Source organism: Vipera berus, assembly GCF_964194415.1.
Source record: "Vipera berus genome assembly, chromosome: 1".
Classification (NCBI taxonomy): Eukaryota; Metazoa; Chordata; class Lepidosauria; order Squamata; family Viperidae; genus Vipera; species Vipera berus.
Window position 1 is genome coordinate 243819812 of NC_138202.1, and position 14228 is coordinate 243834039.

The 14228-nt window shown below is 38.6% G+C and overlaps 2 protein-coding genes across 2 annotated transcripts in view; both read right to left on the reverse strand.

Moving 5' to 3' along the window:
* Nucleotides 1-2417: 2417 nt before the first annotated feature.
* LYRM2 (LYR motif containing 2) lies at nt 2418-6290 on the reverse strand. The gene is made up of 3 exons (XM_081331595.1): nt 6176-6290; nt 3396-3536; nt 2418-2843 (listed from the first exon to the last, which is right to left on the reverse strand). Exons 1-3 carry the CDS (start codon nt 6218-6220, stop codon nt 2763-2765), a joined length of 267 nt encoding a protein of 88 aa, XP_081187721.1. The 5' UTR covers nt 6221-6290; the 3' UTR covers nt 2418-2762.
* A 1994-nt stretch (nt 6291-8284) lies between these two features.
* The window catches only part of MDN1 (midasin AAA ATPase 1), a 126133-nt gene continuing 120189 nt past the window's right edge, over nt 8285-14228 (reverse strand). Inside the window, exons 100-102 of the mRNA XM_081331608.1 lie at nt 13127-13190; nt 12377-12519; nt 8285-11040 (exon numbers count right to left, since the gene is read on the reverse strand). Coding sequence (XP_081187734.1) covers nt 10852-11040; nt 12377-12519; nt 13127-13190 — 396 coding nt within the window. The 3' untranslated portion in view covers nt 8285-10851. The remainder of the gene's footprint in view (nt 11041-12376; nt 12520-13126; nt 13191-14228) is intronic.

Consider the following 14228-nt stretch of genomic DNA (forward strand, 5'->3'; position numbering starts at 1 on the left):
CTAAAAAGCTGACTGATGTGCAGTCAAGAATGATGTTAATTTGGTTGGATACAGGTAATCCTAAACTTATGACCACGACTGGGACCGCAATTTCTGTTGCTAAGCAAGTTGCGGTTAAGTGAATTGTGCCCAGTTTTACAATCTTTTTTGCCTGGTTGTTAAGTGAATTGTGCAATTGTTAAGTGAATCCAGCTTTCCCCATTGACTTTGTATGTTGGAAGCTGGCAAAGAAAGTTGCAAATGATGATCACATGACCCCAGGATGCTGCGTCTCTCTCTCTCTCTCTCTCTCACACACACACACACACACACACACACGACAGTTGATTGTAGAGATGCAACCATCAGAGTCTGCCCTCACTTGCTCCTACATTTCTTGTTGTGTTGCTTACATCAATCAACAATTCTGTTAATATTTACTAGCTCTTATTTAAGTTGTATTATGAAACTATCCCTTACATTGATCAGCTTGGATAGCAGACAGGGTGCTATGGGCTAGATCCTTACCATAGGGGCTCAACAAGATCCTGGTCGATCTTGTTAAGATTGGTTTTCCACACACCCACTACCAGCCACCTTTTATTTGTTAGATTTTTAGCCAAACTTTATGATTTTATAACTCAAGGTGGTGAACACGCATACTACTACTTCCTTCTTCTATTTTCCCTACAACAATCCTGTGTGGTGGGTTGGGCTGAGACAGACTAATTGACCCAAAGTCAATTAGTTAGTTAGTTTTCCAGCCTCAGGTGGGATTAGAACTCACAGTCTCCTGATTTCTAGACCACTATACCAAACTGGCTCTTTTTTGAGCTTTTATGCTTCCTGAAACAAATAATTGCCAAGTGGAATACATACCTCAGTATTTTCTGCCAGTAGAACTGTTTATAATAATCCTGGAACAAAAGGCTGTTTCCAGAGTATTTTCATTCTTATTTATAGAATATTCTGGTAAGACTAGGAAGAACCTTACTAATATTAAATTGTGACGCAAAATAATGTCATTCCTTTTAAGTTTTTTTTTATTTTTATTTATTTTATTTTCATTGCATTTATATCCCGCCCTTCTCCGAAGACTCAGGGCGGCTTACAAGCTTAGCAGTAGCCTTCATTCTATGTATATGCCTGCTTATTAGGGTTTTCACACACACCCCAGCGGCATTATTACAAAGTCAGCTTATTGCCCCCAACAATCTGGGTCCTCATTTTACCTACCTCGGAAGGATGGAAGGCTGAGTCAACCTTGAGCCTGGTGGGATGCGAACCTGCACTAATTGCAGGCAGCTGGTGTTACAATACATTTTGGTATTGCAATACATTTTGATTCAGGAATTAGAAGGTATGTGATCAAAATAGAAGAAAACCAGTCCTGATTCTAATGCCAAGACTTGAATTTGGAACTAAAAGCAAAGTCTCCCAGCCCTCAAAGATGCAGAAAACCGGAGATTTAGGTCTAATCTGTCAAAATAGTACTGTAGTCACCTTTCAGGGAAGAGTAATGAATGGGGATGATGCTTTGTGGCATTGAAATCTAACTAAGGTTGCAGAACTTCAGCTGTGCCAGAATAAAGAATGCTTTATATTATATATGATATATTTAAGGCAACTCAAAAGGCTTAGCCTTGCTGCAATAATTTTGCTAATATCACTGTCAATATCCTGTCTTTTTGATTCCTTGACTGGACTGGACTGGACTGGATTATGGCCTGCACTGCACCTCTTGAAAATGGGACCAGACTGCATATTCTAACCCTGAGTGTTGCTTTATAACTCTTCAACACTGCCCTGCTGCTTCTAAACTGCAGTACTAATGAAAAAGTTTTACAGCTCAGCTCAATCAGTAATTCCCTGACAGAATTTTGCCATAATATAAAAAAAAACATATATATATATTGCTTAATAGCAAATACACTGGTTCAGACCAAAAGATAAAAAAGAGTACAAAACTGGATTTATTTTTCTCTTTATAAGTAAACTTGCTTAAACAAATTCTAACAGAAGAGCCAGAGATATATAACAACATCTAATTTACTCTTTACTTGTCTATCCAAGTACAAGAAGTACTTCCATAAGCATGAACATAAAAGTTTTAGAAAGAGATAAAATTCACTGGCTATTTTGCTAAAACTTATGGCTGTAAATAAATGTACATACAGTAAACACTGACCAATTACTCATGTCAATATAAGAAATTTTGTCTTGGTTTTTAGAAGAAAAAAATGCAACAATGAAGCCAGAAAGTACCAGAAGTCCATAGAACCCCCTTCAAATTTGACTGAAGCTATTCTGAAGTACCTTAATTACCTTGGAGATTCAATTCAAGGAATCAGTTGGAAGGCATATTGTATCTCGTTAAACCATCCCTTCAAAGCTTTGTGCAGAACTGCTAAAGATTCAGTTCTTTCCTTTGAAGAATTCTCTAGGTAAACAGCACATATAAGGGTAAATTGTTCCACAGCTTCGTGGTATTCTTGTATTTAAAAGTGCAATTCCTAAATGTAAGGTATCAATTTCCCTTTATCTACTTTGCATTTTTCACATTGTCCCGATGTTGCTGCTATTGCTCGTTTTATTCCTACTGCACCTTAACATTCAGGCTTATGGCATTTATACCATGACAAAGAATATTCAGCAGGTCTTCCGTCTGACTTTTGGGAAGTGTACACAGGACATCTTTGGATTCTCAGTAGGGTTCCTCCCGCTTAATGTCCTTGCAGTTAGCTGCAATGAAAAATTGCTTTGACTTGTAAGCAGAATTAAGCCTAGGATTTTGCCAGTTTTAGTGCTCTCTCAAGCTCCTGAAGCTGTAGGTTGCCTTGAGTGATCATCATCTTAACTGTATCCTGTAAAAGAAGAAATGTCATACTTAGTAGGCAAGGTAATTTAAACAAATATATTTGTCAAATTTATTTGACCAGCCATCTGACAAAAAGTGACTCCAGGCAGCATAAAGCATATACATATATTTGGGTATTTTCCCTCACCATTATTCAGCAAGGCAATGGATTTAGGCTATTCTCCATTCCAAGGACAGAATCCCAAACAGAATTTGCTTAGTTCACTTCTCTTACTTGAAATTAATTCCTGGACTCAGAAGTCTTAAATTCAAATTATATGCCATTTCAGTAGGCTCCAAATATTGGCTCTTGGAAACTCAGTAAAAGGTAAATATGAAATCACTTTGTCTTTACCATAACCAGCTTTGGAAGTTCTTCTTTTAACGGGAATTAATATTCCAAAGTGATCCATAAGGAAGCAACTGCATAGCACCCGTAATACATTTTCCAATCCCTGTCTAATGTTCTAAGCAAGCTATATGGAAACCTGCCAGAAGGCAACGGGTCCAGCTACCAGCTGTAATGTTCAGGCCCATCAGATTTTGAGACCTCTCTTGCCTCATCTGTAGCCTCTTTATTCCTTTTGAAATCTTCCCTCGCCCAGTCTCTCATATACTGACGATCGGCTTCATTGGGGATCTGACGAATGGTCCTGAGGATTTTCCTGTATAACTGAAGAACCTGTTGTCTTCTCAGGAACTATCAAAGGAAACAAAGAATGGGCGTCTCACTTTTTGTCACAAGTCCAAGGTCTTCCCATCTGCTCCTTGCAACAAAAAAACTGGAACCCAGTTAATTCACTTTCAAAAAGCCTTGAGGATCATATGCTTGAAAGGATCGGCAAAACTATTAACACGAACCTCAACTATCAAATTAATACATGCCTGCCCTCTTTAAAATTAAATTAAATTAAACTCATGTAATCATTAATGCTCTAGGTATTTTACTTCCATACTCTCACTTTTCCTAATGCTACGTCAATTTATCTATTTGAAAGTTCAGTGCATCTGCCTGATCTGTCCATCTGAATGGGCCAAGATTGTATGGAGATCCATACCAGGGGCTACTGTCAGTCTTCACAAGTTTCATCAGAGGGAGCTTTAAATGCACCGTCATGACTACAACTTGACTTTTCTGTCTGTATTCTGCCCACCCTGTGTCCAGAGTCTCCTGAGGCCAGGCCAAAATAGCCATAGAGAACCATGCCCAGTGATCACACAGGAAGGTTCATGGTTGCACTAGCTAGCCTAACTGGCGAATAGGAGCTGAGCAGACTCCACAGCTGCTCATCATCATGGGGTCTGAATTGTCCACACCCCAAAAACTGTGTTGGGGGAAAGAGGGAAAACATCCCTTAAAACTGGCATAGCTAAAGATGACTAAGTTGTAGGCTGAGGAGAGGAAAATGAATTTTACTGGTGCATGTTCATGCGGTGGACATAGAAAGATGAAGATACAGCCCTTTGTCCTCCACCCTCCCCAAAAGCTAATTTCCAATGTGAAAGATAGCTTAATCTTCCTCAATTTCTGTATGGTTCTCCCCTAAATCACAGAGAAAACTTTTGTGATATCCATTAATTGCCAATAGCAGCATCCAAAACTGCACCTGTTCCTAAAGCATAAAGTCTCAAGTTCATATTCATATAAATCCTACAGAAATATGAAATACTGACAAAGTACATAATAGCAGTTACATTACTTGTAATTTCGTGTTTGTGTGTGTATACACATACACAGGCTTTTGTGGTTACTTTGCCCTTCTAACTTAGCCAATTGCAGTTCACCATACATGACCATACTTTACTTCCCCCCCCAAAAAAAAGTTTTAATTTTGCTTTTCCAGAATTCTTCTTTAAAAAATTCTCCTTGGAAGCTTGCTCTGCATGTAGCATGCAAAAGCTTCCCAGGAATGATCTACTGAAGTGAGAATCAGTAAAGCAATTAATGCAAAGTAACAGGCTCTTTTGCTAGGAAAAAAAAATCCCTACATGTGTTACAGCATAGTCCTCGACTTAGAAACAGTTCATTTAGTAACTGCTGAAAGTTACAATAACTGGAAATTGAAAACAAGTGATTTATGATCCTTTTTCACACAACTGTTGGCAGCATCCCCATGGTTGTGTGACTAAAATTCAGATGCTTGACAATTGACTCATATTTACGACAGTTGCAGTGTCCTGTAATCACTGTGATCACCATTTGTGACCTGACTAGCAAAGCCAAACTCACTTAGCAAATGTGTTGACAGCTGCAGTGATTCACCTAAACAACTGTGGCCAGAAAGGTCGGGAAATGGGTACAAAATTCACTTAACGGTCTCACTTAGCAACGGGACCTTTGGCCTCAATTGTGGTCGTTAAGTCGAGGACTACCTGTACATACATTCCAAACCAAAGCAGCAGCCCACAGATTCTGTAAATGAAGATACTTCATCAGAAGAAGGCTCTGCTAACGCGACTGGGGAGCGAGCAGACAACCCGCCTGCAACTAGAAAGGGTACAGAGAAGAGCAACCAAGATGATTAGGGGGCTGGAGGCTAAAACATATAGGGAACGGTTGCTGGAATTGGGTATGTCTATTTTAATGAAGAGAAGAGTGAGGGGTGACATGATAGCAGTGTTCCAATATCTCAGGGGCCGCCACAAAGAAGAGGGAGCCAAGCTATTCTCCAAGACACCTGAAAGCAGGACAAGAAGCAACGGATGGAAACTAAGCAAAGAGAGAAGCAACCTAGAACCAAGGAGAAACTTCCTGACTGTTAGAACAATTAACCAGTGGAACAACCTGCCTCCAGAGGTGGTGAATGCTCCAACACTGGAGGTTTTTAAGAAGAGACTGGACAGCCATTTGCCTGAAATGGTATAGGGTTTCCTGCCTGAGCAGGGGGTTGGACTAGATGACCTCCAAGGTCCCTTCCAACTTATATTATTATTATTATTATTATTATTATTATTATTATTATTATTATTATTATTATTATTATTATTATTATTATTATTATTATTATTGTTATTATTAAACCGCTGGGGTGCCGAGCAATGGCCCGAATCAAGTATCCGGCCAGAAGCAGGGCGCTGGCCGGGAGGCTGCCGCAGCGGTGAAGGAGCCTCTTTCCACCGCCAGACCTCCTTCCGACTGGCGGTTTCCAGGCCCGGAGCCTCCTTTTCAGATTGCACCAAAGCACTCTGTACTAGTCAGGCTCGCCCAGGCTTCCGCCCAGCGCCGTTTACGAGGCGCCCAAAGGCAGAGGGGCCGCTTCGGCGGCTGTTCAGGAGCGAGGCGGCTGCGAAGACCGAGAGGAGGCCGAACTGCCGCCCCCTGGCGCGGTCTCTTCCTACCTGCTTCAGGCTTAAGGCCGTCGGGGGTAGCCGGGAGGCCGCCATGGCTCAGGCTCCCGCCTTTCGGCCCTTTTGGACTGGCGGGGACTCTTTAGCGCCACGCGCGGAGGCGGCGGGAGAATGCCGCCTGCTTGGTCCCAGCAGCGGCTGGCGAGGGACTTCGGGGTAACTCCCCCTTCCGTCACTTAGCAAGCCTGAGTGGCAGGTGTCCGGGTGGAGGGTGAAAAGAAAGACACGTGTTTAGCAAACGTGTCATGAAAGCACGCCGGGAGCTGCGCGCTGCGCTTTTCTCCTGAAGTAGGCTGAACGCTTCAGTTATAAATCAAAGGAAAGCGTAAAGACAACCCACCCCACACACTTATTTATAGAATAACAATTGGACAATCATAACTAAAAATCACCCAGAATAAAACCAGAAGTGCAGTTTGACGCTATTACTTAAGTCTTTATCAATATTGCAATTAGATTTTCTGGTTAGAATCGGCACAGGGGCAATCGAGGGCTGCAGAGCAGATTCTTCTTCCAGAGCGGCATGGTCGTTTTTTTACATAATCCCCTACATTGAAAAATGCTCAACAAAGCTAAGCCGTAAACGTGCCTTTTTAAGCCAATAATCCTTTTATGAAGAGTTGTTGAAATTGGTATTATTTACTTATGCCAGGGTACTTTAAGACTTGTGGACTTCAATTCCCAGAATTCCTCAGCCAGCAAGGCTGGCTGAGGAATTCTGGGAGTTGAAGTCCACAAGTCTTAAAAGTTGCCAAGGTTGAGGACCCCTGACTTATGCAATCTTTTGAATAATTAACCTGAATGTCCTATCTTGGTAAACTTAAGAAAAGTTGCTTAGAGCTGGAAGGGACCTCCAGAGTTGGAGGTCTTCTAGTCCAGCCCCCGGTTCAAACAAGAAACCCTACCATGTCAGACAAATGGTTGCTAATCTTTTATTAAAAACTTCCAGTGATGGAGTACCCGCTCCTGAAGGCAAGCTCTTCCAGATTGTTTTGACAGGAAATTTCTCCTTAATTCTGGGTTGCTCCTCTCCTTGATTAGTTTCCATCCATTGCTTCTTGTCCAGCCTTCAGGTGCTTCAAATAGGTTGACCCCCCTCTTTGTGGCAGCCCCTTTGATATTGGTACACTATCACATCACCCCTAGTCCTTCTTTTCATTAAACTAGACCAGGGGTAGGCAACCTTGGCTCTTTGATGACTCATGGACTTCAACTCCCAGAATTCCTGAGCCAGCATGGCTGGCTCAGGAATTCTGGGAGTTGAAGTCCATGAGTCATCAAAGAGCCAAGGTTGCCTACCCCTGAACTAGACATACCCAATTTCTGCAACTGTTCTTCATATGTTTTAGCTTCCAGTCCCCTGGTCATCTTTGTTGCTCTTCTATGAACTCTCTATGCTTTAATTAGTTTAACTTTAAAATTAAACTACAATAAAATTTGCTGTTTGTGGTGGATGGCCTGCAAATTGCCTTGCGGCCGAGATTCAATTTAAGAGTTGGCACATTATACAAATTTATGGATTTGATTTTGTACTGTTATATTTTAAACTTACATTTGCAGAATTGTTAATACAACTCAAGATCTGTCACTTTAGGTTGAACATACATATACCCCCAGTATATGTGCACTACCCAGAATAGCTCTAAGAGGGACCTGGGCAATTTTTAAATGTGATGCATGAATGAATAAATAAATGAAATGACAAGAACTGCGTGGAAATGCAGTAATAATCTTATTTTTTTTGTATTGTCCTATCAAATACCTACATACATTAATTTGACCCTGAGACAAATCATTATTTCTTTAAATATATATATATATATATATATATTACATGGAAATTGATAGCTAAAGTAAATTGATTCTATGGGCTTTTCGTGTAAGTCTAGGGATTCAATGCTGGTATAACTCTGGGAACTGAAGACCTGGTGTTACTTGAAATATTATATATACAGATTATATTTATGGATGATTTCACTAAAATATAATTTTACATTTAAAATTTGCAAAATCTTTATTACAACCATATACAATTGTGCTTACATACCCTTGGTAGAATTTTAAAATGTGGACCATTTTGTAAGTAAAGTACACGAGCGATCATATAAAGCACTTTTTTTATTTATGTGATTTAACTTAAGCTACCAGGTATCGCAGAATAAGACAATCATTAAGTTAACCGTAGTAATAAAAGAAATAATAAAATGGTTCCATTCAAAAGTTTGCATACCTGAATGTTTGGGCTGATAATACATCTAAATCTAAAGTAGACATACACATATTGAGATGGCAGTGAAGCTAAGTATTCACATCTGTGTCTTCTTTGGTTGTACTTCAAGTCTGTGTATAAATAGTGAGTTTCTTAACTCTTGAGAAATGGTATATTGACTTTGCTGGTTACTGAAGCATGGGGAAAACAAAAGAACTGACAAAGGATGTGCAAGCAAAAAATAGTTCCAAGTTTATACATCCAAGAAAGGATGTAAAATGGTACTCAAAAGATTTGAAAACACCTATCAATGCTGTTCAAACTCTGATCAAAAAGTGGAAAATTCAGGGTTCTGTTAATACCAAGTCATGGTCAAGAAGAATGGCATGCACAACTGCCAAGAAAATTTACTACACAAGAAAATAAAAGGCTTTTTCCTCATTCACCACTATCACAAAAGCCAGCAATCAATCAATATCACTTTCCTTCGTTCTATTTGAATATTTTTAATAAAATACAAATTAAAAAAAACTAGACGTTGCCTATTTTTAACATAAGGTGATTACTTTTTTTTAAAAAAAATCTAAAATAGTCAAAAGGGAGAGACCAGGAAATAAACAGTGCAAGAAATTATCTTGAGCTGTCAGATTTTATCAAACGCAATCTATTCTTCCTTTAAGCTTGAAGGTTTTGAAGTTTATTTTGTACAGCCATTTTATGCTGTTAGTAAAGATCACAATACTCTGACATAAATCACATCCTGTATATTCTCCAAAAAATTGCATCTTTATATGACCAAACTCATCCATAGCATTGAAATTTCTAAGGTTTACAGAATATAATTTTTAGCAGAAAAATATTAAGAGGTACTTAACCAGTGGAATAATGCAATTCTTTTATCCTACAGAACATCTTTGTGAGTTTAGAAAATGGAAGAGTGTTATGATGGTAAACATACCTTAACAATCGTCATGATTTGATTGATTATGTCTCAATTATCAAGGTCTAACACATAAAACTATAGCAAAGTTGTTTTAAGTAACTTCATATTAAGTAATTTAAGAAAGCTTTGGTTTAGGAGTTTAAAAAAACCTGCAGTCTTATGATATAAAGGTTTCTCTTCCTTCTGTTCAACTGAGTCCAATTTTCAGAGACTGCCTGGAGAAATCCCTGCAGTTTTCTTGCCAAAGTTTTTCAGAGGTGGGTAGCCATTGCCTCCTTCCTAGGGCTGAGAGAAAGTGACTAGCCCAAAGTTACCCAGCTGACTTTGTGCCCAAGGCAGGACTAGTACTCATGATCTCCCAGTTTTTAACTTAATATCTTAACTGCTACACCAAACTGCCTGTTAATACTTTAAATTCTGCACTACAAAAACTGTAAATACTTTTCAATGTTAAGTTCTAATGCATGCAGCGTCATGTGACTTTCAGTTCAATGTTGGCCTGGGGAGGTAGATATCAGACAGATGTCGCTTTCCAAGTACTTTATATATCCCCTTTGTAATTTATAGTCCTCTTTGTAATTTATGATTATTGCATCTGTATGAGAAATAATATTTCCTTCAACTTTCATTTACAATCCTTCCTGTTTAATTGCTAACTTTCCCTGCGTCAGCAGTATCAGACACATCTGGACTCCATGAAATAGTGCAGCAATAATTACAACCATCTTTGGTTTACATACAAGAATGGACAAGTTCAAGACAGTGTCAGAATTTACTTTTGTTTTCAGACTTGAATAATCCATATTTAGATTATTTCAGACCTGATTAATTTCTTCAAACAATGGACACCATAATTACAAACAAAGGGATGGCTTTATTAAAAATCACAATGCATAGTTGTTTGCAATGAAAACGGGTTGGGGAGAAAAAGTCCCTTGCACATGTATCCTAGTAATTGCCTTGGACAGAAGGCAGACATCACAGTGTAAAACGACAACGCAGTCTTTAATGTAACAAAAATATCCTTGCATTATCAGATAACCAGCAACCATTCAGCAATATTGAGCAATTACAAGTATTCAAGGAGATTATTATTATTTGGCTGAGTAAAATTTAACCTCCCCATCTCGTCAACACAGGGTCCACTCACGCAGGTGACTTAAAAGCAAACTATTTTTTTTATTATAGTTCAACAGTTCGAGTTCCACTTCCTCTTTCAGAAACAAAACTTGCTTCTTACTACTCAACAAGCCTGCCTATTTCCTAATGATGAGGATATCAAATATATCCTAGAATAAGTTACTTAAAGTATAACCAAAAGACAAAAAGGGGGGAAATATGTTTTTTCACTGTTTCCCAATACTGGCAAGGAAATTAGGGAGGATGTCTAGGTTCATCATGGACCGCACAGTCTCCTGCACTGAGAAGGGGAAATGCAAGTTTGAGGTCTTGGATTTCTGGCCCCCGTGAACATCAGCTTATATACTTCAATGAACTTTTTAGACTTGGCGCACTCTAGAAACCGTCTGAAGCAGTCACCAGTTCAAACCACTGCCTAAGGGCATCACTGAGAGTCTCTGGCAGGGCATTCACATCTCTGAGAATTATGTAGAAAGGAAAGGGAAATTCTTCCAGGTATGACCTTATTTCTGGCAATTCTCCAGGCCGTCTGAATAAAGGTACTTTAATATCCAAGATTGAATCCTGTGAATGAAAACGGCAAATCAACAGAAGTAAATACTGGATTACAGATCTAGACTTTTCTTATATTCAAGTAATATTCACTTCCATGTACACATGCTTGTGCTAAATTCACTTCCGCGTACACACGCTTGTGTTAAATCAAATGAAAATAGTCAGGAGGACAGCAGAAAAAAAAGAGATTCTTTCCTCTTCCTGATAATTATGTCCCCCCAACCGTTTAACTTACAGCCACTCCTTGATTAACAACAACCTCAGTTAGCAATCATTTGCAAGTACAGCAGTAATAAACGGTAATAAAAATTCACTTTCCAACTAATGCATAAATTTACAACCAGATTTCAGGTACCTGACAACAAAAACCTTCAGTATGAAACTAATTAAGGTCTAGTCAGTTTCAGGCAGGGTAGCTGGTAGGAGGGCTCTAATCAACTAATTAAGGACACAGAGATTAACTTATGATTAGCACTTTTTAGGGAAGCACTACACTGAATCAAAGCAGTTCAGGAAGAGATAGTTTGGGTAAACAATCTCTCTGCACTATAAGGGGGAAAAAAAGGGAAAAAACGGGACAAGAACTTTATCTGAATGAGACAGCAGCAAACAATGATCTTTGCAGCATCTCCCTCTGTCTCAGATCCGTGTACCCTTAGTGACTGTTTTGCTTAATGACCAAGTAGTTGGAATGAACATGGTTGCTAACTGAGGAAAGGGTACATTTAGTTTACTAACACCCAAAGTTAATTATTTTGGTTTATAAATGAGAAGATTCTAAATAAGGAATTATATGAAGATAGAACGAATAGTAGATATTCATAACAAGTTAAATAAATGAATAAATGGTTTGTCGGGTTCCTTTCGTTTACATTTTTTTTAAAAAAAAATCTTTCATGTACCTTTATAAAAAACTGCATTAAATTTGCCTTTTAAGTTTTTGTATCAGACAAGAATAAGCAGGTCTAAGGTACAGATTGGTCATGGACCTTTGCAGATTCCAGAATTCAATTAATTCTTCAGATATATGAACTAATTCATATATCAATTCAGATGTATGAATTAATTCAAATATCTTCAGAAAATGAGAAATTAGGCATGGCTATAGACACCTGTTTTGTAGGAAGGGTAATCTAGGTTTATGTGATTGAGAAAATTTTAACATTTGATAAAAGTCAACAAGTATACTTTTTGTTACTTTTAGTCATATAAAATCTAGACAATTTTTACTGCTACCATTTGAAAGGGAACTTAGTAAATAACTTATCCAATATTATTAATTTATAATTATGTATAATATGCTTCTTTTGCAGTTAAAAGTAGTACAGATGCATTGATAACTTACCCGTGAATTAGGGTTGTCCAATATTACAAAAATAACAAAGATATTTGCATGCTGTACAGACTGAACAGCTGCTTTGACACGTTCCTTGCCCTCAAGGAAAAGACCTCTTCCATCTGATACTATTAGGAGTAGCTGAGCAGTTTCTAGTAAGAGACATATTTTCAGCTGTTAATAAAACCCTGAATCAAATATACAGAAAACAAGAAATATTCCAAGAGTTTCCAAAAGCTCTGCACTGCTTAGTATTTTAAGAAATGAACAAGTTCCAAAACACCCCCCCCCCACATATTGTCTATGTAGATAAACTAAATGGAATCTAAACATCAAGTAAAACATAACATTAGTGAATATCCTGTACATAATTGAAGAAACAGACCCCAGTCTGTCTAGTAGTAACGAACTGGGGAACTAAGAATTCAAATATTTATTCTTTAGAACATTTATTAAGAAGTGCTATTCAATACAATATTTTAAAATTCAAATGTCCTTGAGTGGTCCATTTCAACACTGTTCCAGGGTAAAGGGCAATGAGGACCATTCTTCTTTGAGATGTTGTGACCTTAAATGCTGTGCACACCTTTACCATTGAATCAGCAACAACAGACAACCATGCTTCTTAGCGTCAATGCAGGTTTTATTTATTTATTCAATTTAGAAGTTGCCTGATTCCACAACAACTCGGACAGCTTTCACTTAAGGTATGTTACCGCGTGGCAACAATGATTATAAAAAAGGAAGTCAGAGACACACCTGGACTGATGTTTGAAGACAAGTGCTGTGCCGCAGCAAACATATTTATTGATGATTCTAAAAACTGTGGAAGAACACAAGAAACAAATATTGTGAAATGACAATCTCCACCCTGAAACTTGTCACGCTGATTCTGTGACAAAGAATAGGAATGTCCTCATTTGAATTATACACCTTTTAAGACTATACTTTCCCAAATTCTACTTGAAGCAGAGCAGTAAGCATTATTTCATTTTGAGAAGGTTTCCTGATAGAACAAAGTAAATGATTCTTTTCCTCAGTAGAAATTAAGGCAATAAACCCGGGTTGCACTTTGTTAACTCGGGTCACTGCAACAGCATGGCAAAGGAACCATTTCATTGCTGAGAATTCCCGTCACCCTCTCCATGTCCAACAGGGAATTGATCATCCTAATTAAGGACACTGGAGAAGAGTCCAATAAGTAATCACAGTCTCTTTTGTTGCCATAATGAAGGACTAAATAGGAGTGTGTATTTGTCCTTGGTTGTGTTCACTTCTTGCCTTGCTCCAATTATGCTCCAGACGTTGTTTGTGGTGTTTCATTTCTAGAGAGGGTCATGGAAAAGCAAGGCCCCAAGTGGGATCAGCCATCAGCAAGAAGACTCCACTCAGGGGCAATGCTGCACATTTTCTAATGCCAAGTACTTAATCAGTCAGTGGTTAAGTAAAACTGCCTATCAGAGAGCTGGAAAACTCCCCATACTCCCATTGGAAACCAACTGGGGCACAACAATGAGCCACACCACCCTACAGAGCTCACAGATGGCTCTTAATCGTAACCAGATCAGGAGTGATCTGACCAGGATGATGGAAAAAAATCTCTTTTCTCTCTCCAGAACATCAACTAGTTGCTCAGAGAAAGTGACAAATCCAAGAGTTACCACCATTGTTAGGGCCCAGTATTGAGACAAGTCCCATGGTTGTCATGGAGGACGTGAACTCCTGAGTTTTATCACAACCAGCACCAAAACAGGAAGAGTGAAATCTCCAAGCACCAACAAATGGGGAAACATTTATTTATTTGATTTATGTGCTACCCATCACATCTAAAGGCTACTTCCACCACCAACCCAAAGGAAAT